This window comes from Ostrea edulis, chromosome 4 (genome assembly GCF_947568905.1).
Source record: "Ostrea edulis chromosome 4, xbOstEdul1.1, whole genome shotgun sequence".
Taxonomy (NCBI): domain Eukaryota; kingdom Metazoa; phylum Mollusca; class Bivalvia; order Ostreida; family Ostreidae; genus Ostrea; species Ostrea edulis.
Window position 1 is genome coordinate 15,011,756 of NC_079167.1, and position 23,912 is coordinate 15,035,667.

General features: G+C 35.2%; 1 protein-coding gene across 3 annotated transcripts; it reads left to right on the forward strand.

Annotated features, from left to right (window-relative positions):
• Window positions 1–3,109: 3,109 nt before the first annotated feature.
• On the forward strand, window positions 3,110–23,303 carry LOC125668881 (uncharacterized). 3 transcript variants are annotated; one of them, XM_056162040.1, is made up of 16 exons: window positions 3,120–3,330; window positions 6,093–6,344; window positions 6,460–6,696; window positions 8,183–8,437; window positions 9,291–9,371; window positions 10,019–10,105; window positions 10,190–10,248; window positions 10,349–10,433; window positions 10,544–10,642; window positions 16,931–17,113; window positions 17,657–17,755; window positions 18,145–18,410; window positions 18,500–18,584; window positions 18,703–20,709; window positions 20,914–21,041; window positions 21,153–23,303. In XM_056162040.1, the coding sequence occupies exons 1-16, from the start codon at window positions 3,219–3,221 to the stop codon at window positions 21,240–21,242; spliced, it is 4,125 nt and encodes a 1,374-aa protein (XP_056018015.1). In that variant the 5' UTR covers window positions 3,120–3,218; the 3' UTR covers window positions 21,243–23,303. The 3 variants fall into 3 exon arrangements, with proteins under 3 accessions (XP_056018013.1, XP_056018015.1, XP_056018014.1); XM_056162038.1 differs by having other exon boundaries at window positions 3,110–3,330; window positions 10,019–10,248; XM_056162039.1 differs by lacking the exon at window positions 21,153–23,303 and having other exon boundaries at window positions 10,019–10,248; window positions 20,914–21,116.
• The last annotated feature ends 609 nt before the right edge of the window (window positions 23,304–23,912 follow it).

A 23,912-nucleotide genomic window follows, 5' to 3' on the forward strand; every position in this document is an offset into this window, starting at 1 on the left:
CTATGAAGCAATTATTGTTTTATCTTCAATAAAGTATAAATGATAATGACCAGAAGCTGTATAGTGTTACAAACTATATACCAGTATTTGAAGTCAATTACTTGCTACCTTGTATATATATTAACCTTCTTCTAACAGTGTAGTTCTAATCTGTAAGATACGTTTACAAAAAAATTATATATTACAATTGAAAAACAGATGGGTTTTATACACCTTCCAATTTTGGCATAAGTATTGGCCAGAGATTATGTTCATCTTTTCAACTTTAATTGATTTTTCATAGGTAAAAATTGTAATGTGAATTTTATTTTAAAAGTTAGCAATATTAAGAGATGTACTGGAATCCAACAATAGAACCCACCTTTTTTTCAATTGATCAGTGTATAGGATACGGACCCCTGGACACACCAGAGGTGGGATCAGATGCCTAGGAGACCACTCGTGTTGATAGCTAGTATTGATATAAATAGGTTTTTTTCCTTTTTTCCACGGAAAAGAGACGTGTACTTTTAAAGTTTACAAACCATTGCCATAAGGGAACGGATTTGAAATAATTGTTTTGCAAATACAAACACATCTGTTTGTTAATATTATGATTTAACGGAACGTGACGGCTGCTTGTTTGCTAAGTTGATTTTGTAAAATCAATACATGATGATCAGGTAGAGAAACATCCCAAAGGGAATAGAGCTACTGCTTCGGGAAGTGAACAATTGTGGGAGAGTTTAGTGGATTCGTATTGTGGAAAATTATAATGCGTTAAAAAGCATTGTGGAAAACAAGACGAACCACATAGCGTTGTAGGAAACTGTAAAATGTTACAAAGCATAATGGGACACTGTGACAGGTTAGAAAGTCTTGTGGAGAAACTGTAACGGGTTAGAAAATGTGGTTGGAAACCGTAATGGGTTAGAAAATGTGGTGGGGTAACAGTAACAGCTCAGAAGGCGTTGTTGAAAACTGCAATGAGTTAGAAAATGTACGACCCTGTAACCGGTTAGAAAGCGCTGTGGGGAAACAAAAGCATGGTGGGTAAACTGTAACAGGGAAGAAAGTGTTGTAGGGAAACTATAACGGGTTAGAAGGCTTTACGGGAAATTGTAAAGGGTTGGAATCCGTTGTGGGAAACCGTAAAGGGTTGGAATGCTTTGTGGGAAACCGTAAAGGGTTGGAATGCGTTGTGGGAAACCGTAAAGGGTTGGAATGCGTTGTTGGAAACCGTAGAGACTTGGAAAGTGTTGTGAGAAGCTGTAACAGGTTATAAAGCGTTGTTGAAAACTGTAATGGGTTAGATAGCGTTGTGGGAAACTGTAAAGGGATGCAATGAATTGTGAAAGTTCAGAAAGCGATGTAGGAAACCTGTAACGTGTTACAAGCGTTGTGTCTTATTTGGAATACATCCGTCTATTTAGCAGTGGTAATAGGTTTCGACGAAAGTAGTGTTGATTTTAGTTTGTCCATATGATTTTTATTTGGGAAACCGGGGACAATAGGTTATAAAGTTTGAATTATTTTCTATGCAATGAAAAAGTGAAAATACAAACACAAACAGTGATTAAGCTCATTCACCCTGAAGAGAATATGATTCTAACCATAAGGCAAACACGAACCTTTGGACAAACCAGAGGTGGGATCAAGTGCCTAGCAGGAATAAACACCCCCTGTTGACCGGTCGCACTCGCCATGAGTCCTACATCTTGATCAGGTAAACGGCGTTATCCGTACTCATAATCAGTATCAGAACGGCCTAACCATTTGTATGAAACACGTTAGACAGCATTCACCTAATGACCGGTTGTATTTGCAAACTAGATCATTATAACGACCACAGAATTTGCGAAATGTCGACTTGAAACGAGACTGTTGAAACCCCTGTAACATCAACTTATTTGTGCGTAGCCTGCCTGGACTTAAAATGATCGTATGCAGAACATACTCTCGCAGATCGAATCAGTTGATAGACATGGACACTAATGTAATATTGTTACTTAAATCTGGAGAAGTTAAAGATGGATCCATCTCGTTTGTCATAAAGTTATTTTTTATTTACAGTATCTTATTATGATAATTCATAATAGGATCGTTCTATAAGTCCTCTCCGTAAACAGTTAAGTTGTTATTATACTGTTTACGTTTATGTTCAGTAAAATATCCACATATGAAGCAGTTGATATACTCTATGGTGTCTTTTATTTCGAGTTCAATGCGATATTGAATGAAAACGAACATTGTTACATGAATTCTGTGGTCGTTATAACGATCTAGTTCGTAAATAAAATCTATCATTGGGTCAAATGCTGTCTGACGTGTTTCATACCGATTGTTAGGCCGTTCTTGGCACACTGATTTTGACTACGAATAACTCCGTTTACCTGATCAAGATATGAGGCTCACGGCGGGTGTGACCGGTCGACAGGGGATGCTTACTCCTTCTAGGCAGCTGATCTCACGTCTGGTGTGTCCAGGGGTCCGTGTTTGCCCAACTATCTATTTTGTATTGTTTATAGGAGTTCTGAGATTGATCACTGTTCGTTATCTTCACCTTTCATGAAAAGTGAAGAAAACGAACAGTGATCAATCCTATAAGCAATGCAAAATAGAGATTTGGGTAAACACGGACCCCTGGATATACCAGAGGTGGATCAAGTGCCTAGGAGGAGTAAGCACCCCCTGTCGACCGTACAATTCGTGGCCATGGGAATTCCAACAGACTGTTGGAAGACCTGATCACCAAAGACTACGTAGATATTGTCAATGAAGAACTCCAGCATCTTTTTAATATCAAATTGAGAGTACTTGTACGTAGAATAATTCTTTCATAGAAGCACGATTAAATAATGCGTTGTTATGTTTATATAAGGTTTCAGCACGAATTGATAATTGCATGTAATTCTTGATTTTATTGATGATCTGCAACAACATTTTACTTAGAAAGTGTATTTAATTATACAACATTTTTACATGAAATCCTTATAGTGACGTAGAGTTAGAGCTTCCTTAATCACACTTTAAGAAATAAAGAACGATTATTAATGAAGTCAAAAACAGACCAAGCCGAACAAAGAGTTTGATAGAACACGTCAGCGTTCCTTACAGGAAAGGGCTGAGCACATGCTTAAACTAAAACACAATCTCGATCATATTGCTAATTCGGTTTGTTGAGCAAACTGATTTTTGATGAAAATAATTTCTCATTTTAGAAGGAAATGTTTTAGAGAATGTATACAATGAAGAGAACTATGTGTCTTCAAAATTTCACGGAGAAATGTTTTGGTATCATTCAATTGTGTTCGATTGTTAATACAATATACAATGACACCATTTCACCAGGTAAGAGACATTTAATCCTACTATACCACAACTTCTACAATTCAGTTTTGATTTTAAGAATGATGTCAATATCATCCAATATCGGATGAATAATTTGCTTAACTGATTCATAGGACGAGTTTTGCATGATCATGGTATTTAGAATAACATATTTCGAGCATCATAGAATACTTAAAGAAAGGTGAATAAGATATATAATGTTGAATGAAGGCTGGGATTCCCTTCATTATAGATGTAAAATTTTCCATAATCAGATGAAAAACTTGTAAATAGGTATTTATAATATAACCTCTTCAAGTCTGTTAAACTTCATGATATAGACACGTGGCATCGTTTTTCAAAAAAGGGGGAGGAAGTGATTACACAATTGTCTAACATCCCTGACAAGTAAAGAAAACATCCGAACCTAGAAAATGTATCATAATGGGGAGAGGGGTTCCTCCCTCACTACATGGGTTGAATTTTTCATTCACTTTATCAACTCAATTTTACATTCTCTTACCACCCAATACTACCATTAAAAAGGAAGGGTAGTCACTCAATAATGTCGAAATATACATGAGAAAATAACTAGCTTTGCATATAAAATAATGGAAAATTACGTTGTCAAACAAAAGGCCCATAGGACTTATCAGTCACCTTAGTGCTAATTTAAAGTAGCACTAGTCCCAAGGGCTAAAAATCTAGATAAATTTCCTGTTCTAGAAGTATCTAAGCTAAATTCTAATATTCAGCAACAGTATATAAGTGTTTTCTTAAAACTTCAATGCCTTTAAAAGTGCATATACTGATGAAATGCTTTACATAATATAACAAATGTATTATCATTGAACAATAACACTAATTTGGACCCATCCTAAAGTCTAAACCATGGAGATGCGAAATTCATCATATTTTGTACATTCTTTTCTGCTTTTCCTAAATATGCATTTAGTTTTTAAACTGTATCAGTAAACTTAAAGAAGTCCTGTAAATGATAAAGACAATAATCACTATGATAATTTTGGCTCCACCCTGACACCAAACCCTGACCCCTAAGATCATGAAATTTACAATTTCCGTAAATGGCTACCTGTTCTTTCTAAAAATTCATTTAGTGTCAATTTGGCATCAAGAAAACTAAAACACTAAAGATGTTATTTAAATGTTTTACACACTATATACCAAGTTTAGCACCGCCCTGGTGTCAGAACCCCTACCTTGGGGGATCATGAAATTTAAAATTTGATTAGAGACCTTCACGCTCTATATTACTATGCATCTAGTTTTATTTTATATACTTGCATGCGGTTGTAGAGAATAAAGTTTTTGAAAATTGGTCAATTTTGGGCAGTTTTTGCCCCGCCCCTAAGGTCCCGGGGTGCGGGAGTCCTGAAATTTACCTATTATGTCCCCCTTGTCCCAAAGATACGTCATTACAAATTTAGAAGGAATTTAAATTGTAGTTATCAAGAAGAAGTTTAAATCTTCTATTGTTCACACATTTATTAACTGAGCATTTTGGTCCCACCATGATACCTAAACAGCTACCCCTGAGATCATCAAAATTACAGTTTTCGTAAGGACTACTTGCTCTTTCTAAATAATTATTTAGTTTCAATTAAGTATCAATAGTACTGAAAATGTTATTTAAGTGTTTTACACATAAACACTATGTGCCAAGTTTGTCCCCGCCCTGGGGTCAGAACCCCTACCTTATTTACGTGCTGGTGATAACTAAGGTACATTTGATATTTGCCATCTATCTTTTTTCTTTTATTTTCTATCAGGGAAGTATAAATTAAAACACACGTATATTTTACAATTTTTGTATGTATGTAACTGCGATTCAACATGCATTCAGTTTCTGGAACGGTTTCAACTACAGAGCAAAAACAAAACCCAATATATTCCTGTCTGTCCATAACTTTTACAGATAAGCTTATAGAGTAAAATACATATACATTGTACTGAAAAACAATCCATCTATTCATTATAAACTTGACAACAATCATTCAGATTGTTCTTGGTATCAATGTTTGAAACACAGGAGGAAGTCTCAGTACGTGTCTATCGTCATCGAGGTCCGGTGCACCACGGAAACTATAGCCTAACTATAGTCAACGCAATAAACATGTCATTCACTCGTTGGTTAAAATAGAAAAGTAGTGCACTGTGACCGTAATTGTTTAAAAAGTTTTCTTAATCTTGTCGGGTTTTTGTTTGAGAGGGTGAGATTATGAAACATTGTAATTCTATTTTACGCTAAGAAGTATGATGGCATATTTCCCTCGCTAGTTAGTTTTCTACAGATTATGTTGACATGCAACTTCACTACGTGAACATAAACAAATATCCTATAAATTATTGAATTTTGAATGTCTATATACTTAAGTTACCTGTCCACATAAGTACCTTGCATCTTTGATGTTGTCTGTCACGTGTGGGCGTTATTCAATTATTCATGAGAATTTTGTTAATTCTTATTCTATCATATTCTTGTAATTACATTTCATGAAATAATTAAGTTGTATGTCTACATAACGATCTTGCATGTCGACACACTCAGTAGAAAAGTAACTCGCAAGGGGAAGCAGAAATATGCCATTAAGATGAAGTGAAACTTTGACGCCAGATATAATATGAACTTATCCACATGATGCCATCAGATACCTTTTCCCTGAACAATAACCTTAACAAAGCAGCCATAATGTTATTCATTAATGCTACTCAAAGTGCAATGTGCATGGAGAATGTTCGGAAACATGTTTATTTTATTTAAGGCAAAGACTGCAAGACCTCCATAGAAGGGTTGGGATACACAGGGAATTTATCCATCACTGTGAACGGTAGGGAGTGTCAGAGATGGGACAGTCAGATTCCGCACAGCTATTCCTATACCAAGTATTTCCAAGGGAACGTGAGCATGCATGAAAATTATTGCAGAAACTCCAAGACTTCGGGGTCGGAAGGTCCCTGGTGTTATACGATGGACATCAACACAAGATGGGAATACTGCGATATTCCAATTTGTGGTATCAAATGCTTCAACTAAGAGAATAAAAGTACATCAAATCAATGTATCGTATTTTTCCTTCGTTAATACTGAAATCCTTCACTAAGTCCTTGTATATTTTTGTTTCAATTAAGAATGCAAGAGCACGGCAAAGGGCAGTGAATACCGAGGGAAGATTTCACATACTGCTAGTGGAAAGGAATGCCTTCGATGGGATCTCTCATATGAATTCATGTATCCGACGAATGAAAACTCCAGTCTACATGAAAATTATTGCAGGAATCTGAAAGGAGTAAAAGACATGCCGTGGTGCATCACTGAATCGTCTGCTGTTCACTGGGAGTATTGCAACATACCATTGTGCTTTAGGAGTTAGTGACCTATATTGTTTTCCATATAATGTATCATCAGTGTTTTCCTGTTAAAAAATTACAAATCAAAATCCCCTCTTCAATTTAAAACTCAGGAAAACTAAATTGAAAGTAGAATTGCTTATTTGAAATTTGGAAAAGAAAACATTCACACAAAGCATTATTTTGAAATAATTTGTTTTGAGGTAAGGCAATGCCGATGAATCTGGTTGAAGTAGAGAAAAAAGTAGGATAGTGGCCCTACTTGGCCCCTATTTGCACTGGAATTTCAAAAGAAACCGTAAAACTTAGTACAAACTTATTTCAAAATGATGTCTTGGTAGAAATATTTAATCATAATCATGAATGTAAGTGTCTAAAGCAAAATGATTGTCACAGATTAGAGCAAACATAGGATTTTAAGATAATATGGCATATCTTCTGAATTTTTACATTGTGCTTTAGAAAACATGAGACATACGTTTACCTACAGTGTATGTATAAATTACCATTCTTTCTACCAAAGTTACAGTTGATAAAGATCTATAACATATGCATGTATTAGTATGAGAGGTAGGCAAGTGTGTACTCTATATTTTCTGAAGCATTATATTTATCAGATTTTAATTTTTTTTTTCAAGTGAGGAAATTCGGAATAGACATAAACTGTGGACTTGGAATATGTCACATGTTAATTTCAGACAGAGATGATCTAGGGTACTATGTATTATCCACAGTTCGTTTATAATGACTTTTCAAAGGGGGGATGTAATACCCTTATACTACTCTCTCCTTTGTTCAATCTGGGCATATTTGGAACCAGAAAAAATCGTTATCTAGAATACAAAGCGTTTTTATGATAGAATTCAATGTTTGGTGCCGTGTGCACGGTCCATGTATACACATCATTACGGATTGCACAACACCCAGACAAGACTCACTATTATAATAAAATAAATACGCTGTGATCGAGTGTTTTCGATTTAAAACTGAAAGGAAGCTAGTTTGTTGTATTCGGTAAAATACTAACAACAAATGAAAATATCAATCAATCACATCGATAATGTACTTTATTGGTTAATTTAGATAAGGCGTTATATTTGAAATTCCTCACAATCGAAATATAAAACAATTTCTGTTTTTATCTGATGTCAACTGTTTTCTGGAGTGTTTGCAAATGAAGAAAATTAGGTCGTTCTTTTCATACTGATTTTGACTAAGGATTACACATTTACCTAGATAAATCGCGAGTACATGTTTGATGTAACCGGTTAACAGGGGGTGCTTACTCCTTGTAAGCACCTGCTCCCACCTCTGGTGTTTTCTCAATTTTCGATTTTGTATTCTTTGTGGGATTTATGAAATTGATAACTGTTTATAATCTCTATCCTATAACGCACTGAATTTTGTTTATTCTAACATGATTAATTCCGTAGTAAATGTATATATTGTCAACTTCAATAGCACAAATCATGCATAAATAAATGGATAACACAAATCTTCACAGAAAAGGACTGTAAAGACACAGAACAGGGTATGGAATATGAAGGAACGTTAGATAGAACAAGGGAAGGGATCTCTTGTCAGCGCTGGGACAGCACGTATCCACATGTTCCTAACAGAAAATTGAAATTTGAGAGGTCAACGATGTCAGCGCAGGAAAACTACTGTAGGAACCCGGATGGTGCATCTGAACCATGGTGTTACACCGTGGATCCCGATATTCGATGGCAGTACTGTCATGTGCCATTTTGTTTGAATGGCAAGTGTCTTTGACTAGTATCAATCTATTTGATAAATCATAAGTATAATATTACTAGATAGTTAGATTATCAAAAATTAGATTGAAAATAATTAACATTTATAATTATGAGAAAGAAATCTATCATGCTTTCCTTTTCATATAAATGCATATTGTGTTATTGTTTCTTTTTCACGCCCCTTTGAGAATTATTCATGCATATAATTTGATTACCATTATATTTTACGCTCCATTCGAGAATTTTTCACTCGACGTCACAAGCTTTAGGTGAAGTGCGACAAATACAGACCTACATGTAAGCGTGGCGCTCAGAGCCATAGCAACTTCCACTTTTAAATACCGAGCGTTTGACAAAGAACCAATCACCATGTATTCGTTTGACACGGTCCCTGTTAAGGAGGTATGCTACACCAGAGAAATTTGATGTAGATGAAAAGTGGAGGATATGTACAACAATATTTTGAAGTTGAAAATTTTCAAATTTACTTTATTTTGTCAAAAAATACAGTTTTAGTAGAAGGTAATCTGAAAAAAATTTAAAACCCCGCTGGACTCGAACCTGCGACCTACAGTTCAGCAGTCGGTATTCTAACCTACTGAGCTACTCGGCTAGGTATTTAAATGAAAAAGGAAAAGTCAAATATTGCTGATATCGATTTTTTCATCCATGTTTTTAAAGGGAGTCAGCCATTATGACGATGTAGAGTACTACCTTAAGATGGGATCGTGCATGAAACGAACGCTCTGATCACTTATTATCGCACAAGATATAATTGCATGTGCATGTAATCATACGAAATGTAACACAATGCATGTTAGGATATTCAAAATGTTATATTTTTATTTCCCTTAGCAACACTTCAGTGTTATTTTGCTAAAGGATTTTGTGACGTAAAGCAACTAAATGATGTTTCAATGAGGTGGGAATTGAGAGGTAAGCATCAGTATAATCGTATAACTAAGCGGTAACATTTAATTTCAGTATTCAAGCTTTCCTGAAAATTCAATTTATATGCATTTCGTATATTTGGCAAATGTTTATGAATGGTGTTTATGTTGATGTATGTCTTATAGATGAGTTGCCCACCACATAACACCGTTTATCCAATAAGAAATATAACGTATATTTTTCAAGGCTCTGCGTATACAAAAGGATTATAGTTTTTCCAACATTTCCACCCACCCACACAATAAGGGTACGGGATTTTCATTTACATGCAGGCATGGAAGACGGTATTTTATTCACAAAAATCATGTTCCCGGAATCTCACCAGAAATACTATCATAAGAGGGCATGTGTCACGTGCTAGCCTGACCATTTTATGCTCAATTTGATACAAATATATTCATGCAAATTATAGAATAAATATTTTTTCTTCTTCGCTAGTTCCCATTTATGAATGGGGGTATATTTAGAGACAAACACGTGTGTGCGAATGTTACTGTCTTATGACATCATCTAGTTTCCATCCGCGAAAAGAGGTCGTAGAATATATGTTCATAATAAATCACTGTTAATTTGCTTTGAATGGGTCATCATTCTGCAAAAAAAAAAATTGTCTGAGGTTTTTGGTATTTCAGAAGCAGGAATGGTTTTCAGGAAGAATTCATCAACAGAACGTTTGTTTCCAACCATGGCGTTTCCGACTTTACTTCCCATGAAGACTGGTAGTTGCTTAGAATTGAAATACAAAAGCAAGGGTTTTCAGCTGATGATAGCAACTGCTTCACAAAATCTAACAATTCTTTCAGAAAGCAGTGAGTTTAAGACCGCAAAAGTCAACATAAGACCTCAACCTGGAAATTATCAGGTTAGAGTCCTTCTAAATTTGTATGAAACATAAGAAATAAATTCATTCATATCTAATATTTCATGCGATTTAATGAATACTTTCAAAACCTTTCTTTTAGTTATTTATATCTCCAATTCCTATGTCTCCTTATGGCTCTATATCGGTCATTGAATATTTGAGTGTTCAGGATGAGCCTTGTAAAGGTACCTTTATGGGTTTTTTTTTTACTATTCATTTAAATGTTATGAAGTATATACACTTTTTATATATCGAATGCATTCTTTAATTGAAACATGTTTCTCGTGAATTCCAGATTGCTTTGCTTGCCTTGGTGATGGTTTATGTATTGAAAATCAAGGATTTTGTGACATGAGCAAAGACTGTCCTGATTACTCTGACGAGAAAAATTGTGGTAGATATAATTAATATGATAAAACATGATATGATGAACAAGTGAAAATAACGAACAGTGATCAATCTCATAAATTCTAGAATAGATACTAAACTAAGAGAAAGACAAACAAGGACCCCTGGACAGACCAGAGGTGGGGTCAGGTGCCTTGTAGGAGTAAGTATTTCCTGTTGACCGGTCACACCTGCCGTTAACCTTATATCTTGTTCAGGTAAACGAAATAATCCGTCGTCGAAATCAGTATGTATAGAACGACCAAGTAATTGGTATGAAACACGAACGTTAAACAGCATTCGACCCTTTGGTAGCTTGTATTTGCAAATTAGATGATTATATCTACATTCACTGAATCTTTCTTTTGAAATTGACATTGTTTTAATCATCGACAATGAATGCAATTTTTGTTGCAAACAAGTTCGATCCAGTTTTTAGCTCACGTGAGCTGAAAGCTCAAGTTAGCTTTTCTGATCGCCTGTTGTCCGCCGTCTGTCTGTCCGTAAACTTTTTACATTTTCGACTTCTTCTCCAGAACCATTCGGCCAATTTCAACCAAACTTAGCCAAAAGCATCCTTGGGTGAAGGGCTTTCAAGTTTGTTCAAATGAAGGGCCATGTCTCTTTCAAAGGGGAGATAATAAAAAAATAGGGTGGGGTCATTTAAAAATCTTCTAAAGAACCACTGGGCTAGAAAAACTGAAATTTACATGAAAGCTTCCTGACATAGTGCAGATTCAAGTTTATTCAAATCATGGCCCCGGGGGTTAGATGGGGCCACAATAGGGGAACAAAGTTTTACATGCAAATATATAGGAAATATCTTTAAAAATCTTCTTCTCAAGAACCACTGAGCCAGAAAAGCTGATATTCCCATGAAAGCTTCCTAATATAGTGCACATTCAAGTTTGTGCAAATCATGACCCCCGGGGATAGGATGGGGCTACAAGGAGGGATCGAAGTTTTGCATACAAATATATAGGACAAATCTTTAAAAATCTTCTTCTCAAGAACTAATGAGCTAGAAGAGCTGAGATTTACATGAAAGCTTCCTGACATAGAGAAGATTCAAGTTTGTTCAAAGTATGGCCCCAGGGGTAGGTTGGGGTCACAATAGGGGATGAAAGTTTTACATACAAATATATAGGGAACATCTTTAAAAATCTTCTTCTCACGAACCATTTGGCCAAATAAGTTGATATTTACATGAAAGTTTTCTGACATAGTGCAGATTCAAGTTTGTAAAAATCATGGCCTCCAGGGGTAGGTTGGAGCCGCAATAGGGACTAAGGTTTTACATGCAAATACATATGGAAAGTCTTCAAATATGGGCCAAGGTGACTCAGGTGAGAGATGTGGCCCATGGGCCTCATGTTTAAAGTACCACCCGTGATTATCAACAAATATGGAACGTCGTCAAGGTCAAAGGGTGCATTGACTGTTTCGTTTTAAGTAACGAATGGGTCAACAATACCATATATTAGTATTTAAAACTAGTTTACATAAAGATATAAATATAAACAATGTGTAATGTTTTCAATTAGCCGTTAACGTGATATTTGGCTTGTTTGTCAATTAAATCTCCGCTCGAGGTCGCATATGACGTCACATACACACTGCCGCGTAAAATATCGAATGGCAAGATTTGAATTTCGTCGCTTTCAAACCTAAAACTACGCAAAATATTTCAATTAAAAGACATTTGAAGTATTTTTTGGCATGGAAAGAATTAATTTTGCCCAATTTTTAAAAAAAAGTTTAGTACATGTAACATGCGATGTGTTTTCATCACCCGATAAAACAACATGGAAAGCATTGTACATTAAGCTATAATTAGAGCAATTAGTTCAATGTATTGTTCATAAACAATATGCATATGAAATGGAAGCGAGAGACTTTAAATTAGCAGACTATATTGGTCTAATAACACTACGCAACTGCAGGTGGGAAGAAGAGGTTTTCAATAACGCTGATTTAGATTAGGCATGTTCTAAGTTCCTACATATTACAAGTAAATACACTAGCTTCGATATACCTACAAAACTCATCACTATTAGACCTAGAGACAAAGTGTTCATGGCCAATGCTATTAGACGTCTAACGAGGAGAAGAAATAGGATTCATCATAAAGCAGTCAGAACAAAACAACTCATTACATTGGAGCATTGGAGTAAATATAGTGTTTTAAAAAAATTAATTGATGAAATAAGGCTGTTCTCGAGAAAATTACGATAAAAAGCTTACGTAACAAACGGACAAAAACATACCACCAGGCAAATGGTGGAGAATAGTGAAATCGCTTTCAAAACTTAATAACAATTACAAGCCTTTTTCGCCTATTAAATTATCAGGTAAAACTTTATTTCCTCCTATTGATAAGGCAAATACACTTCTATTTTGCCAATATTTCTACCATGCACCATAACATGATATATCACTACATGGTACAGGACCTCCTATACATCACCCCCTTGATAATTGCAATATATCTGAAAAAGAAGTACTTGATCAACTACTAACCTTGAATATAGAAATGTAAACATACCTCCAGGTCCTGATGGTATACCACCTAGAATCCTAAATAATACTGCTTCATCCATATACAAGCCTCTTACAAAATTATTTAATCCAAGACTGTGGAAGATAACTCATATTACCTCTATTTACAAACATAAAGGTAGTGCTGAAGATGTAAACAACTATAGGCAAATATCTATCACATCATCGCTTTGTAAATTACTGGAAAAAATATATTTAAGTGTATTTACAACTATGTCATAGACAATAACATTATCTACATGTACAGAAATCAGTCTTCCACCTCGAAATATACAATTATATTACTTCAAGTTTTGACAAAAGTATAGAAATAAGGTTAATTTTCTATGATATATCTAAAGCCTTTCATAGAGTCTGGCACAAGTTAAAATATAATGGTATATCTGCACAAATTGTCAAGCTGAAAGGTTAACATAAGTAACATTCATCATCATAAAAGGGTTCAGTCTTGTATTCCAACACATGAAAGGTGAAGATAAGTAACATTGATCAATATCATAGCTCCTATAAGCAATACAAAATAGATAGGTGGACAAACACGGACACCTGGACACATCAGGGATGGGATCAGGTGCCTAGGAAGAGTAAGCATTCCCTGTCGACCGGTCACACCCGCAGTTCAAGTATACACCCTGTATGTCCTACAACTGTACTTCTACTATTGCATCCAAACTTTTTTGATTATATACAAACCAAACTTTGCATTGCCTAGATATAGACCATGGTTTTCTTAATCAACCTACGTGTTCTTGTTCTTCGTCTTCTTTCAACTATAGTTCACCTGGACAAGTCATTCCTGGTGATGTTGATATAGTTGAATATGAGGACATCAAATCACTTATTTTAAAAGGTCCTAAATACAGAGAACCTGTTTTTCAATTGGCGACATAATATTATCTCTATTATGACTTCTGTCGAATATTATGCCAGACAATGGACTAAATATGAAAAAGAAGAACTTAATACATTTTCAGAATGAATTAAAAGTATAAGAGGAATATTAAAATCCCGCATTACCATCTATCCTTCTGTGGTTAGTAAACCAGAAGTGATCAAAGAATCAGATATATATATATATATAGGTTACATGAGGAATATGTCTTGGTTCTAGCTTACAAAGCTTATAACAATATTGTCTTTGTTTGTAAGGCTCATTATTACAGCTGTATATTAAACGACTTGCTTACTTAGGCCTGTCGTTCCGCGAGGAACATAGACCATTGACGACAGTCCTCCAACGAACACGATTGTGTTTGCATTTTAAACAAACTTGGCATTAATTTCACTTTTGGTAATGGTCCTTACACTCCAACTGCTCTTTCAAAAGATACAATTCTTCAAAACCATGCATGCTTCAGTTTTAAACACATTTGATATCCCAGTCAATGGGTCGGATAAATATGGGTTACCGTATCTATACTGTATTCCTAAACTTCATAAAAACCCTTTCAAAAATACATGGCTGGATCCAGTGCATGGTCTACCAATCCCCTATCTTCACTGTGCCACTACGTATGCCAAAAGTGTGTAAATCAAATGTGGATTCTAAAAAATTCTAAAGAACCTTTTGTAAAAACGAAGTCTCAAAACTTTTTTCAAATCAACATCAAACCGGATGCCTTTTCTACACTTTACACGACCTCACGATAAATTAAAGAATAGACTTTTTTGGATATCATAGAGAGTTGCTTTTTCAACAACAATGGAAAATGGAAACATTCATATCTAGTGATCAGTCATCCAAAAATTAATTTGTTAAACACCACTCTGATTCCACTCACAAATACTCTGAGGTTGAAATTCACAAAATGCTGGAGTTCCTCATTGACAATATTTTCGAAGTCTTTGGTGCTCAGGTCTTCCAACAGTCTGTTGCAATTCCTATGGGCACGAATTGTACTTTTTAGTTACCTGACCTGTTTTTATATTCTTATGAGGCAGAATTTATTTAGAAACTTCTACGTGAGACGAAAAAATACATTGTTGTGGCCTTCAATTCGACATTTAGATATATTGAAGACGTTTTGTTTATTCACAATAATTTTCATTCATATGTCGATTTGATATATCCCTGTGAACTCGACAGAAAAGACAACACAGAGTCGTTCACTTCTGCTTCATACTTATACTTCGATATTTTATTGAAAATAGATATTAAGGTAACTCCATACTCGCAGTTTTATCTGATACAAGTTTAAATTGTGTATTTATTTCCATTCATTAGAGTTAAAACTAACAAATTATCAAATAAAATACATAGGTCATCACACTTTTTAAGATGTGAGACGTACATAATCAGAATCATATATCACCGTCAGAAAATTGCAATTTTCATTAAACAGCGTTATCAAAATCTCATAAAAAATGGTTATGACGATATAGTAGCATTCATAACAATTTCATGAATCTGTATCTTCACAAAAATATACAAAATGTATGTAAAAAATAAAGGAAATCATCGCATAAAAGACTTGATAAAGAAATCAATAGAAACAGAGTTATTGCCCTTGGATTCAATATTTTGAAACGTATCATTGATTATTCATCTATAACATAGACTTTTGAAATATTTTATTTTTAACAAGATTTTTTTTACAATAACTATAGGAAAAGACTCCAACAAAATTTATGTTCCTATCATGCATAAATCTAAATATATCATTGATTTTGAAAAATTTGATGACATCACAGGAGGGTGGAATTACTTTAATAGCAAACTAACAACTTAACTTTATGACAAACGGAATAATTTCAGCTTCTCCATTGTCAACTTCCCATATTCATGTAGCAATGATCAGTTATCATCTGCATATGATGTGTATATATCTTGAATGATTCGATCTCACCTCTGTCAGTGCGGGTTCGAATCCTGCTCGCGCCGGTAAGTGAGAAAGTTTCCCAGTTTACTTTCGGAAGGTCGGTGGTCTCTTCCCAGGTACATTGTATCTGGGTTCTCTCTTCCACCAATAAAAACTGGGCACCACCAGATAACGGAAAAATTGTTGAGTGTGACGGAAAACATCAATAAATCAAATCTAACTATTCGATACGCAATAGCTTGTTCTGCGTATGGTCAGCTTTTAAATCGAGGCAGGCTTCTGACAAACAAGTTAATGGTGCAGGGGTTTCAACAGTCTCGTCTAAAATCAGCTTGTCGCAAATTCTGTGGTTGTTATAACGATCTAGTTTGCTAATACAACCTATCATTGGGTCAAATGCCGTCTATCGTATTTCATACCAATTGTTAGGCCGTTCTTGGCACACTAATTTTGACTAGGATGACTCTGTTTACCTGATCAAGATTGAGGGCTAATGGCTGATGTGACCGGTCGACAGTGGATGCTTACTCCTCCTTGACACCTAATCCCACCTCTGGTATATCGAGGGGTATGTGTTTGCCCAACTCTCTATTTTGTATTGCTTTTAGCAATTGTGAGATTGATCACTGTTCGTTATCGTCACTTTATAAGAACAGCTAATTCATTAATTCTTGATCTTGAGACAATAAAACAATGGTCTATCAAATGGGCTTTGGATTTGAAAAACCAATCACCCATCAATCCACATATAACAAGGAAACACATTTCCCGTCGTTGAGTAAAATTGGCTATAATGATCCAGAGGTTATAAATGCAGCGTCATATTCATCTAGAAATACAATTTCAGTGCGATGACAGTTGGTGGTCACATATTTCAGAAATGAAAGAATTATTCAATGTGCATGGTTTCTTTGAAGCGCTTGAGTGTTATCACGAGGGCAAGTATATAGGATTTCGAAAAGAAGCAAAGTCTCTGCGCCGATGTATAGAGACTTTACTGAAAACTTGTACGCCTGCACCGGAACTATTTGGCGCTGATTTACCAGGATGCTTTGTGAGCAATCATTTGGAATGGGAATTCTGTAGTATACCAGAATGTGGTAAGTGCTGTTAAATAAGGTCAAACAAGGAGAATTTAGGATATTGGGATGTGTAGAGAAATATTGCTATCTGCTTCATATTTGCCAGTCCTTTTGTATTAGTGAAATGAATTTTAGATTAAAAATCAACCAATCACTCAACAGAAAAGTAATGAGGAAAGATAAAAACCAATGATTATCAAAGTACTTTTATTTTTGACATTCTTCAGATTTATAATGAAACGATAAATCAAATTATAAATCGTTGTGGAAATGCTTTTAATATTAGAGGTGTGTGTATTATCCGATCACAATGGCGTTTTCTAAAATGTCAACATCCTACGGTCATTACGACAAAACACCAATATACCGGGATCGGTACCTGTAAGCAATGTTATTTGATTATAACATCTCATCTTGCATAATGATTAAACACTACTTACTATACTCGATTTTTATTGTTTTACGCAACCTTGCAGATTATTTCACTAATACCATGTTTGCATCCATTTCATATACATGCATCTGTTTAAAAGCATATCATTGAATATATTTGCATCACAGGAAGTGGAAGTTTGAATTGTGACTTCAACAGTGATTTATGCGATTGGAAGGAGATGCAAACTGGGATGAAATGGAAACTTCAAACATCAGAATCGTCTGGTAAGACCAGAAGTAATTTCTTTCTGCAAAGCTATAGAACTTCAAAACCGCATTTTTCAACAGAAATTGAAAAATGCATAGACACTGATTTTGACTGCGGATAACTCCGTTTACCTGATCAGGATATGGGGCTCACGGCGGGTGTGACCGGTCAACAGGGGATGCTTACTCCTCCTAGGCACCTGATCCCACCTCTGGTGTGTCCAGGGGTCCGTGTTTGCCCAACTATCTATTTGGTATTGCTTGTAGGAGTTATGAGATTGATCACTGTTCGTTATCTTCACCTTGCATAGACAAAAAATGAAAGATATACAAAAAAAAATAAAAATTATAAGTTGAGTTTCATCACATGACACCAGAAAGAATGATTCTCTATTTTATCATTTTAGGTGAAAGGTTTGCTTTTTCTGGAGGAAACATTAAATTCAATGGAAGTATGGAGAACAAATCGGTACTATACAGCGCCATTCAGCCCGCATCGTCAGACCTAGGATGCATCACAGTGACGTACAGCGGTACAAATATTCATTTTAAAGTTTTCATAACGAATGGCACGATTGAAGACCCCAGTGATCTAGTCTTTCATCAACGAAACGTGGACACTAACCATTTTGTCAGCACGAGCTTTCAGACTCCCACCGATACTCCGTACATGGTAGGTGGATTTCACAGATATTTTTTCTGTATAACAATACATTTATTGTTGATTAGTTAAAATTGAAATAGATTTAATTTCAATTTGAGGTCATAATTGTTGTGGATTTCCTTCAAAAGACGCCTGGTATCATACGACTTAGCAAAACAATCTACGAAAAAGGAATCTGTAAAGGTCAGTGCGTACTGAAGATGTCAGCTGTATAAACATCAATTGAAATCAATTTTGAAAAAAAAATCCATTCTTATTTCATACCATATACATGTACATGAAGTAATTTTTATTCATACAGATAAGAGTCCATGTCAAAAAACTGAATTTCAATGCGATGACGGGAGTTGTATCAATGTTGACCAGTTTTGTAATAAAGACATTGATTGTCCAACTGGAGAGGATGAACAGTCTTGTCAAAGTAGCCAACCTGTTTGTCTTCTGCCAAAATGTTCTCTACCATGTCCTCCAACTTGTAAATGTCGAGGAGCAATTTTCAAGTGCAGTACACTCACAAATGTCCCCAAAGAAGCTAGAGTACTGGATCTCAGTTCCCACACCTTTCAAATGTGGAAATTAACAAACTTCAGTTTTCTTATACATCTAAATATTTCCAGGTGTTTCATAAAAGACGATTCTTTGTCAAATCTGGGAAATCATCTTCAGTCATATAACCTTCAAAATTTAGATCTCGCATTTAATAAGATTCGTTATTTACAAAAGAAAATGTTTGATGGATTGCCAAATTTACGATACCTTAATGTCTCTAACAATAAAATGAAAATATTGTACTTGGATTTTATCGAAGAAGTACAAAAGCTACGATATTTGACCATTAAGAATAGTGGTATCGAGATTATTTACGGAAAAACGATGAATAATCAATTTAACGTTAGTCTTGAGGAATTAGATTTGAGAAATAACAATATCAAGGAGATAAAGCCCAAATCCTTACATTGGTTAGGATCTCTGTCTAAAATAATTTTGAGCAATAATTCAATAACAAACACTGATAACTATTTTTCAAGCTCGATGGAGACATTATTTGAACTGGATTTAAGCTGCAATTCTATAAAAAGAATCACAAATAGTATGTTTTCTGGATTAGGTAGATTGAGAAAACTAAACTTAGAAAGGAACAAAATAGACCGTTTGGGAGATTTCTCATTCTCTACTCTGGTCTCTTTAATAACGTTAAATCTTGCTTCCAATGAAATAGAAATGATAAGCAGAATGGCAATGGAGAATATGAGGTTATTAAAAAAATTGAATCTTACTGGAAATAAATTAAAGACACTTCCTCCCACAAGATTTGTGGCCTTGGAGAGTCTTCAGATTTTGGACTTGTCAGACAATGGAATGAGAACATTGAAGTTCGATGCTTTTAAAAGACTTGGGGAAGTAAAGTTTCTATATATACAGAACAACGAACTGACAGTATCGAAAACTATGTTCCAAGGACTTTGTAACCTTGAATGGCTATGGACCGATTCCTACATAATATGCTGTGCCAAACCGTTGACTGTAAATGATTCGAACTGTATTTCCCCACGAGACCGAATTTCCTCTTGTGAACAATTGATCAATGTTGGATTTTTAGCACAAATGATATGGTATATGGCTCTTTTTTCGCTTGCTGGAAACCTTTATGTTATATACTATAGAATTAGGAGTACTATTGACAGAAGTACTACATCACCAGGAATGTTCATATTGAATCTCAGTATATCCGATTTTTTGATGGGATTGTATCTCTTTATCATCGCAATAGCTGATTTGGAATACCGAAATATTTATGGATTCAATGACGAGAACTGGCGATCTAGCACAATGTGTAATGTTGCTGGGTTACTTGCCACGATTTCTAGTGAGGCATCCGTGCTGTTTATATTTTTGATAACATTTGAACGATTCATAGCTATCAAATTTCCATTTTCTTCCGGATTGCTCAGAAAGAAGAAATTAAATATTGGCATTGCTCTAATTGTATGGATTACTACCATCGCACTAGCAGCGGTTCCTCTGTCCATCTACCCTGACTTTTACAGCAGATCTACTGTATGTATATCTCTCCCTTTGACAGCAGAGAGGGTCCATGGTTGGGAATATTCCACTTTTGTTTTCATAGGATTTAATTTAGTGATTCTTATCGCCATAGTGTTGGGACAGATACTTATATTTTTAGAGGTGAGGCGAATTGGAAAATGCGTCCCACGCGACACCATGAAGCGAGAGATATCTGTTTTTAAGTCTCTTTCATATGTTGTTTTATCAGACACTTGTTGCTGGATTCCAATCATATTGATAGGTACGGAAAGGTGTTTGTTACTTCAATATTCAACTTTGACATTAATGTTGAAAATGATGGATACCATACTGTCAATTACATTAAGTACTATCTACTAAGTAGACTAACAATTATTGCTTTCTTGCAAAAAATGAAGATGAAATGAAGTGTTTGAAAACAAACAAAACAATTTCCATGTTCTGATGGTTATTGCATTCCTTTCAGGGCTTCTAGCACACGGAGGTGTGACTATTTCGTCGGATGCATACGCATGGGTTGTTGTTCTTGTTCTGCCAATAAATGCTGCATTTAATCCATTTATTTACACATTCAGCATGATATACAAGAAACAGGTGTGTGGACAATTCCTTGTCACTTTAAATTTGTTTACTTGAAATATTGAGATTCAATAACGTATATGTAATCATTTTTTGATTTAGATCCTTTGCATTTTTTCTTCACAGAAAGTACAGATCCAAAGCAGTCAGACATCACTTAAGGGAAAGTATGCGTTATGTGATAAGGAACTGAAGAAGCTCGAACCTATCAATTGATGAGATGTGGTTTTACATATGGCAAACAAATACTAATAGTATACAAAATATTATACGTAGCAAATCTTTCCCGATGAGAAGTTAAATTACGTTACACCTACAGTGTAATACATTGTTTAGTAGGTTTAAAGTAACTCCATACTTGCATTGTTATGGGTTTAAAAAAGAAAAAGTGTATTAATTTACTCTGGATGCAAGGTGAAGATAACGAACAGTGATCAATCTCATAACTCCTACAAGCAATACAAAATAGATAGTTGGGCAAACACGGACCCCTGGACACACCAGAGGTGGGATCAGGTGCCTAGGAGGAGTAAGCATCCCCTGTAGTTTATTTTGATCAATCACCAATGGAAACGTGTATTTCACCATCACTTTAAAGATTACGGACATACATAATCAGAGGTGTATTTCATTAGAGCACCTCATATTTCTGTTATACAACATAAATGGGTCAAAAGTTGTCTGTCGTGTTTCTTACCAATTATTAGGCCGTTCTTTACACACTAATTTTGACTGAGGATAACTCCGTTTATGTGATCAAGATATACATGTAGGGCGTAACAGGGCTCGCGGTGGGTTTGACTGGTCAACAGGGGTTGCTTACTCCTTCTAGGCACCTGATCCCACCTCTGATATATCCACGGGTCCGTGTTTGCCCAAATCTCAGTTTGTATTGCTTATAGGCGTTATGAGATTGATCACTGTTATCTTTACATTTTTATAATGAAAATGCATAAAAACTGCTTAAAATGACAAAGCATTTAATTTCAAAACACAGACTAATTGTGGATATTGGGGAAAATGCTGTATTAGGAACACAAAATGGAGAAAATACCCACATAACATTTATTGCCCTAGACAACACCTTTGAGGCATAGATCATTGAGTATCTATAAAAAATATAATTTTTTTCCAGAATGAAATAGTTCACCAATTTTTTTTATTGTCTCAGTGAATAAAATTTCTATAAAAGGTATACATACACGTGTATGTATTTATATGATTTTGCAGAAACTTATGACGTCACATGAGGGTGGAATTTTCTGATTTATGCTAATTATAATAAAATCAAATGTCGAAACTTTAAAAGTAAAATATTGATCACATTGTCTTTGATTTCGTTATATTCATAATGATAGATATAAGTGATATTAATAGAACCATACCGGGAGTAATATTGCATGAAAAGTGAAGATAACGAACATTGATCAATATCAAACTTCTACAAAGAAAACAAAATTAATAGTAGGGTAAACACCGACCTCTGGTCATACCAGAGATGGGACCATTTGTCTATGAGGAGTAAGTATTCCCTGTTAACCGATCACACCCACTGGGAGCCCTGTATCTTGATCTGGTAAATGTAGTAATCCGTTTTCAAAATAAGTATGTACAGAATGGTCGAATTATTGGTATAAAACATCTCGTACAGCATTCGACCTCACGACAGATTGTATTTCGAATAAGACCAATCTAACGACCATAAAATTTGCGAAATGCTGACTTAAACTAGACTGTTGAAACCTCTCTAGCATCAACTTATTTGCCAATTTCAAAAATTGATCATACGCAGAACATGCTCTCGTGTATCGAATCAGTTGATAGACAAAGACACCATATGCAGTTGATAATGGAGTATTGTTACATAGATAATGGAAGAAGACGGCGGGGAAGCTGAAGTCTTCCCGTTTGTCATAAAGTTGAGTTTTCAATTTCCCGTTACATGTATATGTTCAATAAATTATATAAATATGAAGTAGATATGGAAGGCTCGGTGGAGTCGTGTTTTGAGTTCACTGGGATATATCGAATCAACATATAAATGAAAAATGGACATCGTTAATGAATAAAACGTCGATATATCTATTTGTTGAGTTGAATTGTATCATGATTTCCCTTGTTTTGGCCTTGGTTCACTCCATAATATTTACTTATGCATTTTCAATGTTTTTGCCTTTGGTATTTAACAAATTGTAATGATAACCATTGCCTCTGGAATGCGCAGCAGTTGTAAACATGACGCGTATGAATCTTGATAAACATTGTACGCAAATTTTATCGGCTTTGAATTCCGACAGAAATAAAAGTAGTATATAATTATAAAAAATTAATATCTTTTTTGAAAATACATAACGGTATAAACTGCAACGCTTCCCACCGGCATACTTTCAAGAGCGTTAACGCGTTCCGTGAAATATGCAAGCGTGAAGCGTTGCAGTTCATACCCTCGTGTACTTACAAAAAGGAAATGTATTTCAAACATGTAAGTATACATTCAAGGGCAATCAATACTTCACCATACTGATAGGACTTCCGTTAAAACTTGTTGGAGGTGCAAATCCAAATTCAACGCGCACCTCAATGTCGAAACGAAATTTATTGGTGAAAACTGGCGTTAAATACCTTAATAATGGTTTTTTACAATCCTTTGTGGATCCGGGTTAGAATACGTCCTCAGTACCCATTGCTTGTCGTACGAGGCGACTAAATGAAAGGTGAAGATAACGAACAGTGATCAATCTCATAACTCCTACAAGCAATACCAAATAGATAGTTGGGCAAACACGGACCCCTGGACACACAAGAGGTGGGATCAGGTGCCTAGGAAGAGTAAGCATCCCCTGTCGACCAGTCACACCCGCCGTGAGCCTTATATCCTGATCAGGT